Source organism: Triturus cristatus, chromosome 1_1 (genome assembly GCF_964204655.1).
Source record: "Triturus cristatus chromosome 1_1, aTriCri1.1, whole genome shotgun sequence".
NCBI lineage: Eukaryota > Metazoa > Chordata > Amphibia > Caudata > Salamandridae > Triturus > Triturus cristatus.
The window spans coordinates 598,580,543-598,605,972 of NC_140579.1; the positions used below are offsets into that span (position 1 = coordinate 598,580,543).

The 25,430-nt window shown below is 44.1% G+C and overlaps 1 protein-coding gene across 1 annotated transcript in view; it reads right to left on the reverse strand.

The window, feature by feature from the left end:
* Positions 1–5,341: 5,341 nt before the first annotated feature.
* Positions 5,342–25,430, reverse strand: part of LOC146870690 (uncharacterized) — a 67,627-nt gene continuing 47,538 nt past the window's right edge. The window contains exon 2 of the mRNA XM_085643530.1: positions 5,342–6,492. Coding sequence (XP_085499656.1) covers positions 5,342–6,492 — 1,151 coding nt within the window. The remainder of the gene's footprint in view (positions 6,493–25,430) is intronic.

A 25,430-nucleotide genomic window follows, 5' to 3' on the forward strand; every position in this document is an offset into this window, starting at 1 on the left:
CTACCAGAAGGAGTTCGTGGTACAGACGGACGCCTCCGAGTATGGGATCGGGGCCGTTCTCTCCCAAACTGACGAAAAGGGGCTCGACCGACCAGTGGCCTTCATCAGCCGGCGACTACTGCCCCGGGAGCAACGCTGGAGCACTATTGAGCGCGAGGCCTTCGCTGTGGTGTGGGCCCTCAAGAAGCTCCGGCCCTACCTCTTTGGCGCCCACTTCCGGGTCCAGACCGACCACCGGCCCTTGCAATGGTTAATGCGAATGCGGGGCGAGAACCCCAAACTGCTGCGATGGTCCATCTCGCTACAAGGGATGGACTTTGACGTCGAACACCGGCCCGGCAATGACCACGCCAACGCCGACGGCCTGTCCCGCTTCTTCCGCCTTGACGAGGAGAATCCCCAAGGAGATGGGTGACTCTCCATGCCTTCGGCTGGGGGGGACGCCTGTTGGACCCGGCCTCGTGGCGTGGTCCTTAACCCCCCTGGACTGTGGCCGTTCCCCGCCCCGGCCTTCACGGGCCACCCGTCTGAACTGCTCCAAGGCCCTTCACCTGGAACTGCACGTGGTCGCATGCTCCTCATGGCTCCGCCATCTTGTTGGCATCTACGTCACCCCGTACACCAGCCGGCGCGACCCCGCTCAACCCGGCCTCGACCCCAGCGAAGCCCCGACCTCGAGGCACCACGGACTGGCCAGGGGGTGCCGCAGGAACCATTCATCGGCCCCGGCGGAGGACGGTATCGTTGGGACCCCCAACTGTCCTCCCCTCTCGAGGTGTGATCGCCCTGCAAACTCCCATGGGCCTGGCGCCTCTCCTGCTGGGCGTCTGGCCACCTCCACCCGGCCACTCCGCCCCCTTGGGCGCAAGGGTCCGGACATCAAAGGGCTCCAGACCTATATCTGGGGCGACCCCACCACAGCTCGGCAGTTGTATCCCGGAGTCGAGAGCCCTGCTGATCGAATCGCGGCTGACCCTACGGAGAAGAACTCTTGTCGGAACCATCACGAGCCCTGCTGACTGCGTCGCGGCTCCCTCTTGTGAACCTTTCCTGAACCACCTGGAACATCGGAGCCCTGCAGACGCCGTCGCGGCCCCACCTCGCTGAGACCTTCCTCGGAGCCCTGCTGACGACGTCGCGGCTCGAGCTGAGCAGAAACCATCTTGAGAGCCCTGCTGATTGAATCGCGGCTCTCCACGAACTGTACGCCAGAGCCCTGCTGACGCCGTCGCGGCTCGACCCCTCCGAGATCGGAGGTCCTCCAGCTTGAGGATAAGAACTGGGCCCCAGGTACCCTCGTACCACATTCCTGCCAAAGACTGTCCCGCTACCCCTACCCTTCCAAAGAGACATTGAGACTTTTGGTGGATCCCTCGATCCCTTCGTGTAAATATTGAACTCGTAACCTTTTATTGATGATAAAGAATTGCTTGTCTTGAGACAACCTCCTTGAGTCCGGTGTGGTGGTGTTACTGTGCTAGTACGTGATAGGAGAAGGATCTCTCAGGAGACTTCTCGGCAGCGCTCGGCTACTTCGTGCAGTGCGAGGGCCCCCCTTGGTGGTCTCACCGACTCCTCGGGGTCCGCCTTCCAACAGTACTGATAACACACATGACATGAAGCTAGAAATACATCAACTAATGGTCCTAGATTAGGGATAAACCAGCTTTTATTCAATTCATCCATCATTACTCTTTTAGAATTGTGTGTTGGTAAATGAAGTTGTCGAAGGGCTGATATAAGTAATAACTGAGGCATTATAACCTTACCTGAAGTTGCTAATCTATAAAGAAGATCTGGAAATCCAGTCACTCCCCCCCTTGATTTCCAGAGCTCTTTCTCATGTTGTGGCGCTGCATTTTGAATGTCTAATAATGCCTCTGTAGAAATATTCTCATAGTGTCAACCTCATCATCTGCATCTAAAGTGTGCATACTGCATGTTTTCATTGCATATAAACTAGCTTCCTTTGCTGCTGTATCAGCAGCTTCATTTCCCTTAGACACCAAATCTGTTCCCTTTTTATGTGCCTGGCACTTAACCACTGCTACTTGACATGGTATTTGTAATGCAGCAATAAGGTCAGCAAAAAGATATTGGTGTGCTACTGGTGTCCCATCAGATTTAAGAAATCCTCGCCTTTCCCATCTCTTCAGCCCTGAGTGAACTGTGGAAGCTACATATGCTGAATCAGTGTATATTGTTACTGGCTGACCCTGACAAGCCTGTAGGGCCGTTATCAATGCTTTTAATTCAACCACTTGGGCTGAGTCTTGGGATGGCAAGGTTAAGAGATGCACTGTGTGTAAGGTATAATCAGTAGGTGTACCAAAAGCCTCAACAACAGCTGGACCTGTAAGTCTTTTACCTGTCTCCTGGTCTATCCATGAGGAACCATCAATAAACAATTGTCGCCCATCAGACAAGGGGTCCTCATGTGCCAGGTGATCGTCCTCCTCCAATGTTGCACTACAGTCATGATCAGTGGGCTCTAGTGGGTGCACTAAAAAAGTTGCAGGATTGACTGAGTGTACTCGCTCAATGCAGATAGAAGGGTTTGACAGTATTACTTCAGAACCTGTTGCTCTTTGAGTGGTCAGTGTACTTTTACTTTTCTGCAGCACAGCAAATGGAGTGTGCTCAACATAAAATGTTACAGCGCATCCTGCTGTAATAGTACTACTGTTTTCTACTGCAAAAGCTGCTGCTGCAAGCGCTCGCTCACAAGGAAAGTGACCTTTCATTACTGGATCTAATAGTCCACTAAAATAGGCGACGGCTTTATGACCCATTGGGTTTTTTTGAGTAAGGACTGATATCATGGAATCCTCTGTGGCAGCAGAAAATAGAAAAAAATCTCTTTGTATAGTCTGGATTTGCTAGCACTGGGGCTGAAGCAATTGCTTCTTTCAATCTCTGAAATGCACTTATACTGTCATCACTCCACTGTATGCCTGTGTTGTCAGTTTTAGCTTGCTTCATTGCATATAATAGTGGTAGTATGATGGTAGCATAATCAAATACCCACTGACGTACAAAATTACAAAGGCCTAGACATTTCTGCATGTCTTTTACTGTCTTGGGCTGAGGCTGATCACGTATAGTTTGTATTCTAGAACCAGCTATCTTTTTGCCATCTGCGGACAACACTTGGCCCAAATACAGCACTTCTCTTTGCACAAACTGTAATTTTTTCCTGTCCACTTTGAATCCCTTAGTAGCAAGTACCGTTAGGAGATTGACAGTGTCCAGGACACATTTAGATTCTGTTTTACTGCATATTAATAAATCATCTACATATTGCAAAACTGTACTGTCTGACTGGAAATTTAACAAATCATCTCTCAATACTCTATTAAACACAGATAGAGACTCACAATAGCCTTGTGGGAGTCTAGAGTACTAGATTTGTTCACCATCAAAACTGAAGGCTGTCAAATAATGACTGTCAGGATGTAAAGGTATGCTAAAAAAAGCATTCTTTAAATCCACCACAGAAAACCATTTGCTGTTACTTGGTATATTAGTCAATATCACAGATGGGTCTGGCACTATGGGGTACTCTGCTAATACTATGGCATTAAGGGGGCGAAAATCCTGAACCATCCTCCAAGTATTACCTGTAGATTTTTTCACAGGATAAATTGCTGTGTTACAAGGTGATGGACAGGAATACAGGACTCCCTGATCCTTCAGTCTTTGTATTGTCCCTCTAATACCTTCTTGGCTTCAACTTTATCTTAAATGGTTCTGCAGATAGTATCAGTCCTACCTCATCTGGAGCTGATGTCCAGACACAAGGTGGGACTGCTGCAAGTGCTTCAATATCATTGGAGGGGGATGGCACAACTGGTAACGTGGTCTGTGCACGGTAAACACGTACTAACAAGGGTGCAGTGTGTGTATAAACTATCTCAGTCCTGGTGGGATCGTCTGAAAAGAGTTCTGAATCAGAAATGTCCCGCGGTCTCAGACCAGGCATAAGAAAATCAGGACCTTCCAAATTCCTCCATCATTATCTGATGCCACCAGAGCGCCCCACCTTCTGGATATTTCCATGCACTCAAGATAAAGGGTATTCACCTGTCCTAGTTCATCACCACCAGCTTGTCTCCTAAAAATTAATCTTGGTGGTAATTCCATCCATCTCCCTAAAAGTATTTCCTCTGTCTTCAGAACCGTAAGTACTGCATCTGCTAGCAATTTATAATGCACTGGCTCTGCCCTTCCAACCATATTTTCCTCTGGTATTCTTAGTAAATGTATCCCACATTTCGCTTGCCCTGGTATTTCACATGTCTTGGACCCATCAGAGGTAAATCTTATTGTCATGTTTAATTTAGACATGATAGCCCTTCCTAATACATTTGCTGGTGAATTTGGAGAATAAAGGAAACGCTCCTGCGTTCGCACTCCTGCCACCACTATGGGCACATGTGTTGTGTATGGAATGCGCTGTACTTCACCAGAGAAGCCCTGCGTATCCATGGCGGCAGAGGACAATGGAACATTTCCTTCTGAGAGGCAAGATTTTGTTGCCCCTGCATCAACCAAAAAAGCATACCTTCTTCCCATTATAATCATTTCTACCATTGGTTCTTCCTTTGGGTCTATAGTCCTAGCTACCACAGTACTATTGGGATTCCCTGGTGCGTCCCATCAGGCTGTATGATAAAAGAGGTTTGCTCCTTGAACAATCACTCCCCCCTTGTCCTTGACACCCTGTGCTCACCAGAGCAGTAGTCTGCACCTGATGCTGGCCTCCTCAATGCACAACAGGTGCTGGTGCCCCTTGAATAGGTACGTTAGCAAATTGCTGTTGTGGCATATAAACCTGTGGTAGTGGAGTTATTTGTTGTTGAGGATAGGGGGCATACTGATAAGGACCATATTGAGGCGCTGGCCCTGACGTGTTCACATTTTGTCTTCCCCTTCCTCTCCCTATTTCTGTCACTCCCTGCGCTTCATCACTCTTCTTAAAGCGACATTCAGCAATAAAATGTCCAATATTACCGCAGTAATGGCATTTAAAATTTATTTTTCCTTGCATCCCCTCTCTTTGACCACTTCCTTGCTCCCTGTTTGCAACAGGAACCTGCACAGTCATTTCTTTTACTGTCTTTTCCTTCTCATTTTTCTGTATCTTTTGTGTCACCAGTTTAGCTTGGGCTCTGTCACTTTGGTAATTATTCCTCCTTTCCTTTTCTTCCTTTTTCCTACAAAAATGTATAATATGTCCTTGTATTTCTGCCCAGGGTTTTACATCCAAAGCCACAACCTGATCTAAATGATCTTTTATATCTCCTGGTAGCCCCTGTTTTAAAACATTGTAGAATAATCTTCAACTACCTCCCATGTCTACAGGTCCTACATCTGCTTCCCACTTTTTCTTCATCATTGTTATGTAGTCTGCACGGGACTGTCCTGGAGACATAGTTTGTGTCATCAATGCCCCAATATCTGGTCGGTCTGGGTACCCATTCCTTAATTCAGTCCACACTCTAGAGCGCACCATTCCAAAAGCAGACTCATCACGTTTTCCTTTAGTAATAGCTACTCCTTGTATCCCTGCACTTCTCATTATACTATCCACCTCATCCCCTACTATGGAGCTCAAAAGGCTCTTTACATCCCCAAGAGCTAAAGGTATCCCAGCTGTTGCATTTTCAAATGCTTTTATCCATTTCCCTGCTCCTTCATGTAATGGAGGCAGGCCTTTTTTTAGATTTTCTTTATCCATGTGTTGCCATGGAACATAGACAGGCTGTGCTCCCTGTGTCTTATACACCAGTGGCATCTGCATTTCAGCGGTATTCCTGTCACCATGTCCCTCATAAGGTGTGTCAGACCTTAAAGCATATTTCTTCCACACACACAGACTTTGTTGCATGTAATCATAATCCCACTCTGGATCCCCATAACCTTGAAAAATACATAAATCAGCCATATTTATCAATTCAGGGTCAAAGGATCCTGCTCTTGCCCACACTTTCATCTGTGGCACCATGCCTGCTGTCCATCCTTCAAGGTTATTAGTAAATGGGACAACATTATACCAACTATTTTCTCCCTTTGCTACTATTTCATTGGGTGTCAAGTCACTGTTTCCTTTCCTTTCTTTTCTCTGTATAAAACTTGTCATTCCCTGCATATTTCGTACATGAAGGGATCTTACTTCAGCTGGAGGGGAACTTTGTCCTAACTCTATCATACCCTCTGCGCGAAATGGACGCCCAGACCTTGTTGTACTACTGGGAAACACCTGCTCTCCTTTTATTTGTTCTCTACAAGCACTTTGTTCCTCTAATCTTCTTCTATTTATTTCAGCATTTCTATTCTCAGCCTCTTGCCACAATTCCATACGTTCCTGGTCAAGAACTCTTCTAGTTTCACTAACCACTGAGTTTATTTCTTCCCTAGCTTTCTCATCCTCTCCTGTCACATTCTTGATTTCTAGATCATATCCTATGTCCCTTACAACTGACTTTGCATCTGGTTTAAATGATATGAATTATATATATTTGAACAGTCATCAGCAATAGTGCTTAATCTCTTAATTGTATTCTGTATTCCCTTAACAGTGGCGGTCATGGCACGATAACCCTTATCCTCTTCCTGATATATTTTTGATTGTGCCCCTAAATCAAACTTCACCTGTGGGGTGCTAGTATAATATCCATTTCCCTGACTTGAGTTTTGAGAAATCTTGCTAGCCCATTCTAATATATCTTTTGACTTTTGTTCCACCAATTTTCCATTGTTGTCTTGTCTTAATTGTACTGAAATGTCTCCTGTTAAGGACACTGTTCCCTCATATACTTTTTCAGGTTTAAGAGGGTCTTCATTAATTGTTTGAGCAAAATCAACCTCCCCCATTTTTAATAAGTCATCAACCTTTGGTGTAACTTTGTTTATGTCAGTCAAAGGAATTAATATCGGATCTTTATAGCCTACAGCTGGAACATCAGTGTCCACTGAGTCTATTGAGGTTTATGGATTCCTTATCTTCCACTGACAATGCTGGTTACATACCCTGACGGCATAAGGGCCCTTTAATTATCTCAGAATATGTCGGGGGTGATGCTGTGGCTTCAACATGGGAATCCTGACTGAATATCTTCCACATGTCCAATGATGCTAATCTTTTTGTTCTCTTATCTCCTTTATATGCTCCTAAAATATATGATATTACATGGGCTATCACTGTATTATCAAAAGAGCCATCTTGGGGCCATGGAACCAGGGAAGTCTCTGTGCCTTCTGCCCATTCCTGACAATGTCTTTTTATTCTGTCAGAGTCTCCTGGAAATGTGGAAATCATATGGCCTAAAGGAGTCCCTTTGTCTCCCTGCCTCCCCTTGGAAGATTTCTTAAAGAAAGTGAAGTACTGGGTTTTTCAGAACCCAGCGGTGCCAGGGGACACGCCCTAAGACTTCGAGTTCTTCCTGTTTCAGACTACAGAAACACAGAGTCTTCTTGGTGAAGTCAAAGATCGTATTTATTGGCTGCAACCAGTAACAGGTATCCTAGAAGTACAACACGGTGTATATTCTCAGGAGACTGCTCAAACTTACAAAGCCAGCCTTCTCCTTTTATACAAAATATTGTGCTTTAGGCAAACATTCCTTATTTTACAGTTGACCATTCACATATTTTCACTACAAAGAAAAGCAGAGTCATGATGACAAGCCCATTTTTCAGTTTGTCCAGCCCTCAATTAATTATCCGGCAAGGCTCAGTACTTTCATCAGATATCGACGGACCCCCAATAAAAACGGGCACCTCCTCCTCGTAAAGCAAGTCATAAAGTAAGAAACAGGGACAGGTGTGTGTGAGATTAGGCATGGTTTGTGTGTGATGAAAGGTTTTACGATATGTTGTGCCTTGATACTAATCTCGTTCGGCCACTGGGAAAGGAACTGGCCGAGCAGGTTTGGCTTTAGGCAGTGGACTCAGCTTGCCCAGGTCACAGAGGAGTCAGCAAAGGTGTATGTGTCCTTCAGACTCGATTTTTGGCCTAGTCATTGGCCTATGTGAGGGCAACCACAAAATGGCTGCCGTTCAATGGAAACCGAGGGTTCAGAACGGAAACTATGATTTCAGGGTGATTTCTTCACTCGAATATGGCGAAAATGCTTGTGCATAGTATCCTAACCATTCTCGGTCTGCTGATACCAAAATCGTCATGATACGACGATGTTTATAACACGGGTTCAGAATTTACAGTACCACAGACCCTCCTTTTGCCCTTACATAGGCAATAACCTATCCTCACGTTAATCTGAGTCCAGGTCTGAGTCCAGGTCTATGTTCATGAAGTCGTTGAGATGTTGCTGTAGCATCATCCTATTTCTTAGCTCGTCCCTTGATACAGGTTTCCTTACACACGATGTTGCACAGAGGCCACATATTGCAGGAGCACACTGTACACACAGACAGAACAGGAAAAGAATGGCTAAGATCATCCCAATGACTATCAGAATCTTCCATCCCCAGGCAGATATCAATTCCCAGAACCACCCCATCAATGACCAATCTCCTTTATCCACGTGTATAGATTCGGAGATCTTATGCAGTTTGGAAATGGCCTGGTAAACTGTTGGAGCGTTATCTGGAATGAAACCACAACAACTTGATTGGATCACTGTACATACCCCACCTCGGTCTGCAAGTATGACGTCTAATGCGACCCTGTTCTGAAGAGTCATAAGGCAATCCGACTGGAGCTCAGCTGTCAAAATTACTAAGGGCACCGGCGGTTTCATCTACCGTGGATTCAACCACCCTTGTCAATTGCCTTATGTTCCTGCTGTTAACCATAGGCCCCCAAAACGGCAGAAAACCCTTTACGAAATCTCCAAGTTCTTGTCCTGCAGTGTCTTCTTTACTGATGACACCTCTAACTATCCTTGTCTTGTGGTAATCTGCCGCGGCCGTGTAGGTGGGAGGCAACAGGAACGAAACAAAACATGTGCCTGAGAAGTCAGGGGGCAACCATGTATAGGCTCTATTATGGCAGATGAAATAGGTACCCTTAGCTGCTAAGAACGAAGGGGAAGTCTGAGACGCAAAAACATATGTTTCAGTGCAGATACTTTTCCCTAACTGAGCTCTGGGATTCTTGCCATTACCTTGCAGACATAGGTGACCCTGATGGGGTACAATCCAGATCGGGGAGGATCTCTTTGCTCGCTGGTTCTCACTCAGAGTAACTCCATATCCTGTTATGTTCCATCCAATATATGCTAGTGTCTCATCTCTCGGGATAGTCTCATAGGAAATATCTTCCCTAATCATATCTACTATACCCTTAACTAGAGCACTATTCTTAGGATTATCTTTCACAGAACGTAGGGGGTTGGCTTCATGAGCGTATATGAATATCGTTCTATATGCCCACACAAAACCATTATGGCTGAAAGGCAGGACCAGATAAGGGATACCTTTATCAGTAGTGTGCGGCATAAGACCACACACCCAACAGTTAGTTGTATTCACTACTAATTGGTGTTGGTGTAGAAGCTGAATGAATGAATTATTAACAAATTCTAATCTTCTAGCAGACTCATGTTCAGGCAGGGGGTGAAAAAAATGCGAGGAAACAGTAGAAGGAGGTATGGGCTGTGTAGTGGGTGCAAATGTCACTTGAAAAGAGAATAAAACATATCCTATTAAAAACATCATCACACTAAGCAACATGAAAATACATAATATCAAAAATGACCTCCTCTGTGACCTTGCCCAGGTCACAGAGGAGTCAGCAAAGGTGTATGTGTCCTTCAGACTCGATTTTTGGCCTAGTCATTGGCCTATGTGAGGGCAACCACAAAATGGCTGCTGTTCAATGGAAACCGAGCGTTCAGAACGGAAACTATGATTTCAGGGTGATTTCTTCACTCGAATATGGCGAAAATGCTTGTGCATAGTATCCTAACCATTCTCGGTCTGCTGATACCAAAATTGTCATGATACGACGATGTTTATAACACGGGTTCAGAATTTACAGTACCACAGACCCTCCTTTTGCCCTTACATAGGCAATAACCTATCCTCACGTTAATCTGAGTCCAGGTCTGAGTCCAGGTCTATGTTCATGAAGTCGTTGAGATGTTGCTGTAGCATCATCCTATTTCTTAGCTCGTCCCTTGATACAGGTTTCCTTACACACGATGTAGCACAGAGGCCACATATTGCAGGAGCACACTGTACACACAGACAGAACAGGAAAAGAATGGCTAAGATCATCCCAATGACTATCAGAATCTTCCATCCCCAGGCAGATATCAATTCCCAGAACCACCCCATCAATGACCAATCTCCTTTATCCACGTGTATAGATTCGGAGATCTTATGCAGTTTGGAAATGGCCTGGTAAACTGTTGGAGCGTTATCTGGAATGAAACCACAACAACTTGATTGGATCACTGTACATACCCCACCTCGGTCTGCAAGTATGACGTCTAATGCGACCCTGTTCTGAAGAGTCATAAGGCGATCCGACTGGAGCTCAGCTGTCAAAATTACTAAGGGCACCGGCGGTTTCATCTACCGTGGATTCAACCACCCTTGTCAATTGCCTTATGTTCCTGCTGTTAACCATAGGCCCCCAAAACGGCAGAAAACCCTTTACAAAATCTCCAAGTTCTTGTCCTGCAGTGTCTTCTTTACTGATGACACCTCTAACTATCCTTGTCTTGTGGTAATCTGCCGCGGCCGTGTAGGTGGGAGGCAACAGGAACGAAACAAAACATGTGCCTGAGAAGTCAGGGGGCAACAATGTATAGGCTCTATTATGGCAGATGAAATAGGTACCCTCAGCTGCTAAGAACGAAGGGGAAGTCTGAGACGCAAAAACATATGTTTCAGTGCAGATACTTTTCCCTAACTGAGCTCTGGGATTCTTGCCATTACCTTGCAGACATAGGTGACCCTGATGGGGTACAATCCAGATCGGGGAGGATCTCTTTGCTCGCTGGTTCTCACTCAGAGTAACTCCATATCCTGTTATGTTCCATCCAATATATGCTAGTGTCTCATCTCTTGGGATAGTCTCATAGGAAATATCTTCCCTAATCATATCTACTATACCCTTAACTAGAGCACTATTCTTAGGATTATCTTTCACAGAACGTAGGGGGTTGGCTTCATGAGCGTATATGAATATCGTTCTATATGCCCACACAAAACCATTATGGCTGAAAGGCAGGACCAGATAAGGGATACCTTTATCAGTAGTGTGCGGCATAAGACCACACACCCAACAGTTAGTTGTATTCACTACTAATTGGTGTTGGTGTAGAAGCTGAATGAATGAATTATTAACAAATTCTAATCTTCTAGCAGACTCATGTTCAGGCAGGGGGTGAAAAAAATGCGAGGAAACAGTAGAAGGAGGTATGGGCTGTGTAGTGGGTGCAAATGTCACTTGAAAAGAGAATAAAACATATCCTATTAAAAACATCATCACACTAAGCAACATGAAAATACATAATATCAAAAATCGTTTCTTTGTCATCATTACATACATTCTGGCTTTAAAGTTCATCTGTTTGACAGGTCTCTCATTCTCGAAAAACTCCATCCTCTCTAATTGCTGCTCATGGTGGTAGGGTGTTCTATGCTAAGGAATGCTTCTGTCAGTCCAGGGCAACTCCCTTAGACCGACCAGAACTGTCGACCTAACGTCTTCAGCTGCACTCCAAAGACTTGGGCAACCACGACCCTACAGCTGAACCCGGATGGCGGTTCGAAAAAACAAAAATAAGAAAGTTTCTCAGATGAGAGAGCTGCACTTTCAAAAATAGCAAAGAAAAATAATTTTTATTTGTCCATAGTTCTCGGCCTCAGATTGTAGCGGCTTCTTCCAGGTACTGTCTGGTTCTGGAACAAGAGTTCAGGCTCTGTCGTGTTCAATCGAATTGACGGTGGCACAGCTTCTTGCAAAATATTGTCACTTTCTTGTTCAGAAAGTGTTCCTTTTACACGTGCATCGCTAAAAGGCAAAAAACAAGGCACAGTCTCAGTCTCAGAGTCGGCGATCCCCTCCTGGACCCACTGGTCGTACGGTAGAGGCAAAGGGACTCTCTTGCAGTGTACGCCGTGGATCCAGTTCTTTTTCCCTTCCACTCGAACAGCTGATCTTGTTGAAAGAAGGACGAGATGGGGGCCGGTCCAGAGGGGCTGATCATTGCTTGTCCGTTGGAAGTTTTTGACCAGCACCCATGATCCAGGATCGATAAGATGTCCTGGAGCTTCAGAGACCTGAGGCAGAGTATCGTGAACCTGTTGGTGTAAAACACACAATTTAGCCGTCAATTCATACAGATAATCAAGCAGTACAGGGTGTTCGATCTCACTGAATTTTGTCGGTCTTGGCACTCCCCATATGTTGGCCGGGCGGGCGAACACAATTTCATAGGGACTAAGTCCCACTCGCAAATGCACAGTCATTCTTGTCGATAGGAGTGCTAAGGGCAGAGCGTCAGGCCCTTTAAGACCAGTGCTCGCTTGTATCTTTGCCAACTTCAATTTGATCTTGCCATTATAGCACTCTACTAGTCCAGCTGATTGGGGGTGATTTGCAGCATGATATTTTTGCTGGATACCTAGCCCCTCACATACTTTCTTCATCACACGACCCACAAATTCACTCCCATTATCACTCCAGACCATTCTCAGCATTCCAAACCTAGGTAAGAATTCTTTGACAAGGGCTTTAGCTGTGGATAAGGCAGTGTTGTCTTTTAAGGGATATGCTTCTACCCATCTTGAAAAGGCACAAACAACAACGAGTACGTATTTCAAATTGTTGCACCTTTCCATGTGGATGAAATCTAGCTGCAAAACCTCAAACGGATACGTTGGAGGCGCAAAATGACCAGCTGGAGTTGGGGTTCCCCTACCAGGATTGTACTTCAGACACACCATGCAATTCTTGACCACATTCTCTGCACATTTAGGAATTCCAGCATTTTGCCATACTGGAGCCAACAACTTACAAATACCTTTCCCACTGATATGGGCCATTCCATGAGCCATTGTCACCACTGCAAGCACATACGCATCGGGTAACAACCATCGCTGATGTTCTGACAAGTCAACCCAACAACCATTTTCATCCAATTTACCCGTACTTTCTCTCCACACACTCAACTCTTTCTCTGAAGCTTCAGCTTGAAGAGACTTCACACTCTCTATCGTATCTTCACACATTCCAACATCACCAACCCATCTTGCAGGGCCTGCAACATACATTCGATTCATCACATCTTTTGCTGATTCTTTTGCAATTTCGTCAGCAAATGCATTACCACGACCAACATCATCAGTAACCTTCTTGTGTGCACTGCATTTCACAATCGCAACTTGTAATGGCAAGGTCAGTGACTCAAGAAGCTCATTCACCAACTGACCATGCTGAATCTTAGCTCCATGCGAAGCCAGGAACCCACGTTCTTTCCACAATCGTCCAAAACTATGAGCTACACCAAACGCATACTGGCTGTCAGTATATATGGTCACTTTCATTCCTTTCGATAACACACACGCTCTTGTAAGTGCAATCAACTCTGCTGCTTGAGCTGAATTATGTGGTATACGTGCAGCTTCAACAATCGTATGCAAAGTCGTGACAGCATATGCTGCAGTCGTATCACCATTCGGAAGCTTGAAGCATGAACCATCCACCCATAAGGTACCATCACACTTTACAAGAGGAGTATCTTTAAGATCTACTCTCCCTTTCGTTTCTTCTTCTGTCCTGAGAAAACAATCATGCTGTTCAACATCATCTGTCTCTACTGAAATTGGCAATAACGTGGCTAGATTCAACGTATTGCATCTCTTTATGTGCACATGACTCGCTAACAGTGTCAACTCGTAACCTGACAATCGAGCATTAGTTAAGTGCTGTGTCTTGGTCCTGTTTAACAACGTGTCCACTGCATGTGGAACCATCACAATCAACATATTATTCATCACTAACCCAGCAGACTGTCGAATAGAAACAGCTGCTGCCGCTGTGGCTCTCAAGCAACTCGGCAATCCTTTAGCTACCGGATCCAAAGTCGACGAAAAATACGCGCATGGACGCTGCTTATCTCCAAAAGACTGTGTCAGCACTGACAATGCACAACCCTCTTTCTCATGGACATACAGTGTAAAGGGCTTACTGTAGTCGGGGGTACCCAACACAGGAGCCGAACACAATGCATTACGCAATTCGGAAAAACTTTTCTGACAATCTTCAGACCACGGAACAGGATTCGGTGTATCTTTACAGGTCAATGCTACCAAAGGTTTGGCCAGCAAAGAAAAATTCGGTATCCACTGTCTACAGTATGATGTAATGCCCAAGAAAGCACGTACTTCTCTCTGTGTCCTTGGCACACTCAATTTTGCAATTGCCTGAATTCTTTCTGGGGTCAGTTTCCTTCCCTCCTTCGATAAGAGATGACCTAAGTAGGTCACTTCTTGTCGACAATTTTGCAGTTTAGAAAGAGACACTTTGTGATGTAAATCAGACAAATGACGCAACAACGACAAGGTGGCTTCTTTACAAATTTCCTCAGTATCTGCAGTGATTAGCAAATCATCGACGTACTGAATAAGGGTAGCGCCATCAGGTAAAACAATTGCATCAAGCTGTGTTTTTAAGGCTTGACTATATATTGATGGACTTTCACAGTAGCCCTGAGGAGCGCGTTTGAAGCCTAAGCTTCGGCCTCCTAAACTGAAGCCAAAAATATCCCTGCTCTCCTCGGCAATCGGGATGCTGAAGAAAGCATTCTTCAAGTCAATCACCGAGAACCAGGTGGCGGAAGCTGGAATCATAGTCAATAGGGCAGTGATATCAGGAACAACTGGAAACTGTGGCACAACTATTTTATTGACCTCTCTAAGATCAATCACGAACCTGTAAACAGGTGGCTGAGAAGGGTCAGTACGTTTTAAAACAGGCAGAACAGGACTATTACAAACATTGCCTCTTGTCTCTTCAATTACATCTTTTTCAATCAAATCATAAATGATCGCTAGCAACGCTTTTTTACCTTCACTAGAGATCTTGTATTGGGGAATGCGTGGCAATTTAACATTGGCTTTCAATGTCACAACATATGGCGGTATTTCCAAAAGACCCACATCATTAGGACCAGTAGCCCAAAGAATATCAGGAAGAAACGACAATTCTGTCGGCAGTTTATCCTTCGACAAATACATTGGAGAGATCACTTTCCTACCCAGTGTAAGTTTTACTCCCGAAGGAGAACAATATAATGTCGCATACAATCTTTTCAACAAATCCAATCCTAACAAGTTTTCACCACAACCTGTCGTCAGAATAAGGGGTGCTTCCAATTCACAAGGTCCAACAGAAAGGGACATAGGACTAGAAATCGGGTTCCTAACCGGGGCGCCAGAAAAACCTACTGAAACATTTGTCTTGCCAGACAAAGGTGCGCCAGGGAGTTTTGAGTGCATAATAGAACTCTTTGTTGCACCAGTATCCAACAGAAAAGGCTCTGACACACCTGATGTAATCACCTTAACATATGGCCCACTCTGATCTACTGGAACTGAAACAACTCCCTCTCTTTGTCTATGGCTGTCCTAGCAATCATTACCTTCCATATTCTCATCTTCTGCATAATAGTCGTCAGCATAGTACTGAGCCGTCCTACCAGACGAGTTATTTTGCTGGTCAAAACTATTCATTGAATTCTGAGGCGGAAGGGAACGCGCGTTCTGGGGGACACTTCCACGTCCTTTACCTCTAGGAGCTTGTTGAACACCTTGACCTCTTGCGCCAGAAGCACCATTCGTACGCTGTAACAAAATAGGACAACTATACTTGAAATGACCCTCTTCTTTACAATAAGAACACTGGTTGGGACCTACAGGAACACGTGGTTGAGAATACTCGAACCTTTGCGAGTTTCTCTGAAACTGTTGAGGTTGCTGATAGTTACTCTGACCACCACGTGGTGGATACGCCTGTTGTAAAAGAACCTTCGTCTTTAACTCTTTAGTTTTCTTTTCTGCCCTATCCTTCTCATCTTTATCCCTATTTTTGTAGTACTGTGCAGTCGCCAATATTTGTGCTGAAGAGGAAACGGCCCAAGAACTCTCTGAATCTTTCAATTTCTTACACAGCTCGGGAAGCAAATTGTGCACAAACTTGTCAACGAACAACCGTTGACCACCTTCTGTACTCATATCTTGACCACTGTGGTCGATAAACGTTTCTTCAAACCTGGTGAAGAAATCAGACACTGTCTCATCTTTCTTCTGCTTACATGCAGACAATTTATCCCAATTCACACGCATTGCAGGCATTAAAGTCTTCATGTAAGTAATGATCCTAGCAGGAAGTTCTGCTACCAAAGGCTCAGGCTTGGCACCACCAACTTGTCTATCATTTGCAGTACTAATATTAGCCCATGTGTCACCTAATTCTTGCGCGTGATCTGCATGGCGAATCAATCTCCACAAAGGCTGTGGAACAACATTCCCAAATAACATGTCTATGTCAGCTAAATTCATAATGCATGAGTCTGCAGTCTGTGATAATTCCTTATAATACCCAGCAGGGTTTTTACGGGGGTCAGGCAAAGTCTGCTTAAGCGCTAAAACTTCAGCTCACTTCCAAGGAACATGTACCCAAACACGCTGAAAATGAGCCGGAGCAGCATCAATATTATTAACGGCATCAGCCGCAACGGCCTCCTTCCATACCGGGGGGACTTCTCTCATTGGGTACTGTCGCACTTTCTTCCTAACTGAGGAGTCAGGCTCAAACAGTGATTGGGAAGGATCCTTATTCCTAAAGGACAACAACGTCGTGACTGCTTTTTCAACATCAGAACCCACAATCGCGCCCTTTGAAAACTCAAACCGTACACGGCACTATTCAGGCGGATTTGTTTCCAAATCATTATCCTCCAATTCCTCACAAAGGAAAGCACACATTTTCTCAAAAACGTATCTTTGTTTTGGTGCTTCCCATTGACGGAAGACATCCATAACAGACTCTACATCATATTTAAAAGGGAAAGTAACCCATTTACGCGCCATATGGTCAAACACTTTTCTCTCTCGAGAATCAGGCAGTTGACTACGCGACTGCTTACGCTCCGAACCAGGGGTCAAACCAGATGACCCGAAGAGAGGAAATATAAGGCTAGAAACAGTATCAGTCATTCTCTGTCGGATAGAAGGAGAAGTTGACAAAAGAACAGGAGGAAAAACAGAGGGAGGCAAGGCAGATGCAGATTCAGACACAGAGGCAGTATCAGGAAGAACACCAGAAGAGGCAGTCGATGTAGTAGACAAAGTCGTAGGAAGTACAGATGAAGGAGGTAGCAAAGTCGGCGGCCCTTGAGGGGGCTGCGCCATAGGAGTAGGAGCCAACTGAAGAGGAGCTGGCGGCTGTGGAAGAACCTGAGGCACAATAACTGGGGGTTGCACAACTATAGGTTGCGATGGTGCTGTAGCACTCTGCGCATAAGGGGGTGGCGAACTCAACAAGTGTGACATTAAAGGATCTTTCTCAATTTCTTTTGCTGCATCTTGCTGAAGAAGCGGCAAAACTGGATAACATCTATCGATCACCATTTTACGTTGCCTGTGCAACTGCTCACTCATCTGTTCTTCTTCATTATCTTTAAACTGCATAGCAGCTTGCATTCTCGAGATACCCTTTTCTCTCTTATTTCTCTTTGCTAATTTAATTTCCTTCTGTTTGGCTTCCTTACGCCATAGGCGGAAAGAGTCAAACATCGCCGGCCGGGCTTTCTTCTTAAAAAGTTCAACCTCCAAATTATCCAGAATCTCTGTGTCAAAACTACCATATTGGGGCCATTTTAAAGCACCATCTTTCCTGGTGTATCAGATCCATACTTCATTCCATGTGATGGGGCCTACGCCATGTTTCACATATAGTTCATAGGTTGGAGTTCCAATCGGAGGAACCGGACACGAGTCCTCCAATCGGGAATCCCTATTACAACTAAGACAAAACAAATTTCCAAGTCTGCTAAGACCAGGCATCTTCGCTCTCTAGTCTAGCTTCAAACTTCAAAGGATTATCGAATACGATAGTCTCGTGAATACACGAGTCCCTCGGCTTTGGTACTTGCAAGTTCCAAATCAAAGCGATCCCAAGGGGATACCAAACTAAGAACCAAACTAAGGACTGGGAGACGCTCCACTTATACTTAACTGAGGTATCGATGACGTCACCAGAAGACTCGTCTATCGTTTCGCTCTACCAAACATCAAGGGTCCAAAACAGGGCGATAGTCAGGGCAGAAGTCCTTCGTAGCCGTTGGGAAGCGGGGAACCTCGCAGCAAAGACTTTCGGACCACGTCGACATGCAGGGGTCGATGAAGTGGCGGCCTTCCTCCAGAATTTTCACACGAAGCTCCTCACGAACCTCTGGCTTGGACCGGTACCGCTGAATTCGCCCTACGTTAGGCGCCAACTGAAGTACTGGGTTTTTCAGAACCCAGCGGTGCCAGGGGACACACCCTAAGACTTCGAGTTCTTCCTGTTTCAGACTACAGAAACACAGAGTCTTCTTGGTGAAGTCAAAGATCATATTTATTGGCTGCAACCAGTAACAGGTATCCTAGAAGTACAACACGGTGTATATTCTCAGGAGACTGCTCAAACTTACAAAGCCAGCCTTCTCCTTTTATACAAAATATTGTGCTTTAGGCAAACATTCCTTATTTTACAGTTGACCATTCACATATTTTCACTACGAAGAAAAAGCAGAGTCATGATGACAAGCCCATTTTTCAGTTTGTCCAGCCCTCAATTAATTATCCGGCAAGGCTCAGTACTTTCATCAGATATCGACGGACCCCCAATAAAAACGGGCACCTCCTCCTCGTAAAGCAAGTCATAAAGTAAGAAACAGGGACAGGTGTGTGTGAGATTAGGCATGGTTTGTGTGTGATGAAAGGTTTTACGATATGTTGTGCCTTGATACTAATCTCGTTCGGCCACTGGGAAAGGAACTGGCCGAGCAGGTTTGGCTTTAGGCAGTGGACTCAGCTTGCCCAGGTCACAGAGGAGTCAGCAAAGGTGTATGTGTCCTTCAGACTCGATTTTTGGCCTAGTCATTGGCCTATGTGAGGGCAACCACAAAATGGCTGCCGTTCAATGGAAACCGAGGGTTCAGAACGGAAACTATGATTTCAGGGTGATTTCTTCACTCGAATATGGCGAAAATGCTTGTGCATAGTATCCTAACCATTCTCGGTCTGCTGATACCAAAATTGTCATAATACGACGATGTTTATAACACAGGTTCAGAATTTACAGTACCACAAAAGGCATGACCTCACAATTTTCCTTTTAATCCACCCAAAAACTTTTACTTTTCTTAAAGGCTACTCTCCTAATGTAGTTCACACTAAAAATACAGTTGGTACCTCTGATAATGCAAGAGAACTCATAATCTAATACACATGATATAACAATCACAAATCTACATTATATTTATATATACATATATATTTAGAAAAACAACTCACTTAACATATAAATACAAAATGTCAACTTGTCCTCTTCTCGAACGTTTTCCTAATTCAAACTGTCAGGATAAACCTCTTAGATAATTCCTATTTCTCTAATAATACCCAAAGGGAAAGAAAAACAGTCTGCCAAGTTTAACTAAATAAACCTCTATTTCCCTGACGATTCCTGAACAAAAGGTCTGTCGGGATCAACAAAACACATTTAATTCTCTCTCTCTCTCTTCCTCTCTGACGATTCCTAAACAAAGGTCTGCCAGGATTAACTAAATACACATCTCCGTTTGTAACAGTTGTGGATCAATACACAAGGATTCGACAATCACCCTTTTTTTAGGTCTCACCTGACCCAGGGCATGCGTTGACCTGGTGAGACATTTAGTAGGTGGGTTTAGAAAGTGCTACCCACATTTTTGTGCTGGCGACAAGCTACAGTGCACAATGGCGTGCACGCTCACAGCTGCTCCCCGCATTCCCCCTCCCTTCTCGCCCAGCCATCTGCCTTTCCTGCGCCAGCCTTCAGAAGCATACCCCTCCCCTCGCTGCTGTGCGCGCATCCCTAGCGTGCGTCATCGCGATCCCTTTTGCTTTTAGAGTGATCGCGATCGCGATGAGGGATTGTCAGTGTGTAAGGGGTAGTTCAGAGTGCGTCGTTGTCTACACAAAGCAAGCAGAACAGATCCGCTCACCTTCACAATCTAACGCCTGACAATCGCCGGTGGGGAAACAACAAAGGAACAACAGGCCAAGCATGACTGACCCTACACTCGCCATTACAGCACTTCAGTTAGACTCGGAAAACGAACGAACAGTTGCGCCCCTTTCTCTCTTCTCCCCCATGATTGTGTACTGCTCTATCACTCTAATCCCGCCCCACTCTTCTCCGTGGTCTGTCTACTGCTATAACCCTGCCTCCTTCAATACCCTCTGTTTCCCCTTCTCCTGCCCGCGAGCTGCTGTACATTCTAGACCCTCCCATTCCATCTCCTCGCGCCTCTTCCTGTCCATGTGCTGCTTTGCTATCCTCATAGCCCCGCCCTTCTTCCTCATTCCCAGTGCTGATCTAGAGCCACTTTAGTACCGCCTCTTCGCCCTTCTCCAGCCTTACGTCTTTGTGACCCCCCCACCCTTTCACGCTCGTGCCCGCACGTGCTCTGTTCACACACTGGGGGCAGCTTTGCATGATCTCAGCTGACAGGCGCCCTCTTCCCACCACAACATTATGAAGGGAACAAGGCGCATTAGAAATCTGTCTGTTTCATCTCTTTTCTTTTTAATCCCCCGCTCATGCTGGACCCCTCCGTGTTACTGAAGTTCACTTGAGTAAATAAATATTTTTTTGTGCATGTAAAAATCGATTTTTCAGCCTCTACTGCGCAGTGTCCTTCATTGTTAGGAATATATGGGCTCCTAAGTGTCTTTGTACGGCAAGAGCCTCCTGTCTCTAGGAGCTATGGGGCTGAGAGTGCATATATTTTGTTTTATATTATTATCAGTCCCTTTACATGGGATTTGCTAAATCTCTACCTATGTTGATGCAACATGTGACCAGTTCCAACGCAGGACTACTTCATAAAACAATTCTCAGTGCTTAATGACACACGAGATGCTGCAAAAGGTCATCAGATGATGCAAATTGAGTAGAACTGGCTAGGTAAGTGCATTGAGATGAAATTGCACTGCCCCATAATGCATCCGGGAATATTAAAACAGAACATACTAATTTTCTCCATGTATCAGCTCTCTGTATCTCGCGGGCACCCTTACAGCCGCGATTACTTTCACTTTCGCGGCACCACGATTGCTTTCATTTTTGCAGCGCTGCCATCTGCATAGCCAATAGGTCTCGCTTTTGGGACCTTATAAGTATTTAGCTATGCAACAGTTGGTGTTGTTGCACTAAGGATATTGTGCTTCATACCGAAGTACTTCTAGGGTCCCAAAAGCGCGACCTATTGGCTATGCAAATGCTTGTTTAAAGGGAGCCTCGAAACGGGTCCCTATCGGGCTCTGTTTTGTGCCTTGGCACAGACGGACCGTTTTTTTCCCCGCAATGCAGTGACAGCAGGCACATGGATGTGCGGCTCACACTGCACACTTCTCACTAGTGAAGAAGTTACAGCATAACGTAATGCCAAGTGAGCGTTGTAGTGGAAGGGAAATCTTTTAAAGAGAGTCATTTTCTCTCTGGATTTCCCTTCTCTTTTTAAACTCAGGAGCAGCAACATTGTCGTGGTGTCACCAGGGCTTTAAGTGGAAGCTTTTTCAATATTATATACAAGCCATAGTTGCTGCTTATTTATCTTACGCAACTAACAACCATTGACAAAGTCAATAGTCCTGACTTCTTGTAGGTATGATGTTACTTGTTGCATCATATATCTGGATACAATGATAGAAACAGTAAAATACAAGTTGGGCGGCACACTATGCTAAGCACAGATTTTTAGCATGTGTTTTAAGTCACGCCCTTAATTACTTTGGCCACTCCCATTTGAGAGAACCCCCAGTTTTTTCATCCCACTTAAAGCCCTGAGCAAGGGTCTGGCACAGCAGAGATGTCAGTCATGGCAAAGGAAGGCACACTTCAGATACAGACTGCCAGTGCCCTGGCAGGCAGGCCCGACATGTCTCTGCTCCGAGAGTCTCACTCTGTCTGTTTTCTGTCAGGTTAGCCTCTGCTATGATAGCCTGCTGACCTGTCTCTTTTGAGAGTGTAGAGACATGTGAAACAAGGTCTGACTCAAAACAAGATGGGAAATAATCTTTTCCAGTAAAAGGTGTACGTGTGGCTGACGCAGCAAAGACACGTCAGAGTGGGACGTTTACAGGAGTCCCTTTGAAGTCAGGTAGAGTCACGTACCTGGATGTGCATCAACCAATAGCACAGTTATTTTGTAGGTGGACCAGAAGTGGCAAAGGAGGATATTGTGTGCCCTCTTTTCCAAACTGCAGCCTGTGTGCCCTCTAAAGGCTGCCGTACAAGACAACAACACATAACCAGCTTCGGGCACACAGCTGTGTTGATGCCAGTACTTGTATTCTCTCTCTAACCACTGCTTCAAAATGTGACTTCGGTAAGTAATCAAAACATATTTCAAATGTACATCCCCATGACAACCTGGACACCTTCTAGATTGAGTGAGTGATATGAAGGTTTATACTTTTATTTTGTGGTGAAAGCATCGCAAGACAGCCCTTAGTGTCTTTTGCAAAAAACGTTTGTGGCTTAGCTAACATGTCCAAGCCAACTCCTACTCCAAGACCTTGTATGTATGTATGTATGTATGTATGTATGTATGTATATATATATATATATATATATATATATATATATATATATATATATATATATATATATATATATATATATATATATATATGTATGTGTATATATATATATATATATATATATATATATATATATATACATATTTATATATTCACAGAAAAAACCATAGGTTTCAGGGGTGTTATAGTTAGCTGCCCATTTCACTCATACAAAGCCATAGAAATTCTTCCGTTATAGTTAGTTCTGCTAACTATAACTCGCGCGCGCGCAATGCACTGCTGATGATGTCACATATTGCATCATTCATGACATGGTCAGTGACATCACTGATGATATCACTGATGACATCTCAAATGACATCACTGATGACATCACTGATGACATCATCCACTGAATGTGGTTTAGTTTGAAATTTAAATATGTATTATATATATACCAATCTGTATTGAAGATTGAGTGGATATATAACTGTCTGGATGGAGGATTTAGTAGCTGTCTGACTGTCTTTTTAAGTGAGTAATTAAAAGTGTCTCACTTAATATATGGATTAGTAACTAAACTATGTGAATGTGTGCATCACTGTCTCTGTTGTATAACATGCTGCATCAGTTGGTCACTAACTACATGAGTGTGTATATTATTATTGATTAGTTGGGGGAGTATTTGCATGGGACACTGAGTGTGTGTGTGGTTGGATGGGGTGTGTGTAACTCTATGCATAGATGTGTGAATGGTTGATTGACTAGGTGTATGGGTTTAAGAGTGCATGTGGAAACAGTTGTTTGGGTGACTGAGTGTATTTATTTGTGTGCTGGTGAGCGAATATATGTTTTAGTTGTACATCTTCAACAAAATAAAAAAATAAAAGGCATTGTATGTGAGAGTTGGTGTATATAAATATGTATGTGTAAGAATCAGTGATTGTAAGAGTAACTATAGGAATGAGTGTGTAATTGTAATGTTGCTTTTTTAACATATTAACAATGAGTTACTATGTGTTTGAATAAATGAGGTGTTGTTGGATAATTGTGTAAGTGAGTAAATTTAAGTGCGATAATTTTTTTTCATGAGTGAGTAGGATGACTGCATAACCGACTAAGATGACTACTGATGTGTCAATGTCTATATATGTGTATAAGTGCATTTGATAGTGTTCTATTAATTAATGACTGCATGTATAGATGATTCTGTTGTTGAATGGGTAGTTGTGTGTGTAGACTTAGGAATCAGTGAATGGGTATGTAGTAACTGGTATTGGTGTGTCAATGGTTTCAAATATGGTACTCTGTATTTTCCAGTGAGTGATGAAAGGTTATACTAGTGTGTAATGAGGTGTATCAGATTGTCAAGTGGATGATGTCATCAGTGATGTCATTTGAGATGTCATCAGTGATGTCACTGACCATGTCATGAATGATGCAATATGTGACATCATCAGCAGTGCATTGCGGGCGCGCGAGTTATAGTTAGAACTAACTATAATGGAGGAATCTCTATGGTTTTGTATGAGTGAAATGGGCAGCTAACTATAACACCCCTGAAACCTATGGTTTTTTCTGTGAATTTCTAAGGTTTTTTAAATGCTAATTTCTATCTATAACGTCTCTGAAACCTATGTTTTTTTTCAGTGAATTTCAAAGGATTTTTAAATGCTAACTTTTAAGTGTGATAGTAGTTATATCTATTTTTTAGTACTGATTTTCTACTGTTTTTTAACTATTTATAAATATTTTATTCATTAAATAACATTATATATGTTTCTGAAAATTGAAAAAAAGTAATTATTTTTAATTAAAACTGAAATATTAATTTTCTTGTTTTCATTTTTTATTTTAATATATTTATATTATTTTCTTTAAAAAAAAATCTATTTTTTTTGGAGTCGCGCACTTAAAGTGTACACATCACGGTGGGTGCACGCATTCTAGCCGCCATTTTAGAAAAGTCATGAAGGGTCCGCGTATGGTGTGCGACGGCTGCGTGTTTTTCAGTTACATCATATACATTTAATATGACGTGATATGCGCGATTAGTATGCGACCAGTCTGCGACTCCTGCTTCCGCGCATTCGTGACACATGCGCATTACGGTACGAGATGTTTGCGCGGTTGCGGGTCCCGCGTGACATCATATACGTGCTGGGGCGCGCTGGGTGCGCAACTCCCGCAAAAAAAATGTATGTTCCAAAATGATATGTATGTGTCTTTAATATACATATTAAGGCAAGAGATTATGTAAGATATTCATCAAAATAATATATTTATACTTATAATAAACTTATATTATTTTTAAATATATTTTCGCGAAGTCGGGTGCGTGCATCGTGAGTGCAGAAAACCAGGTCAGCAGAGCTGCTGTAGAGCCAGAGAACCAGGTCAGCAGAGCTGCTCTAGAGCCTAAGAACTAGGTCAGCAGAGCTGCTCTAGAGCCAGAGAACCAGGTCAGCAGAGCTGCTCTAGAGCCAGAGAACCAGGTCAGCAGAGCTGCTGTAGAGCCAGAGAAACCAGGTCAGCAGAGCTGCTTTAGCGGGAGAGAACCAGGTCAGCAGAGCTGCATTAGAGCCAGAGAATCAGGTTAGCAGAGCTGCTTTAGAGCC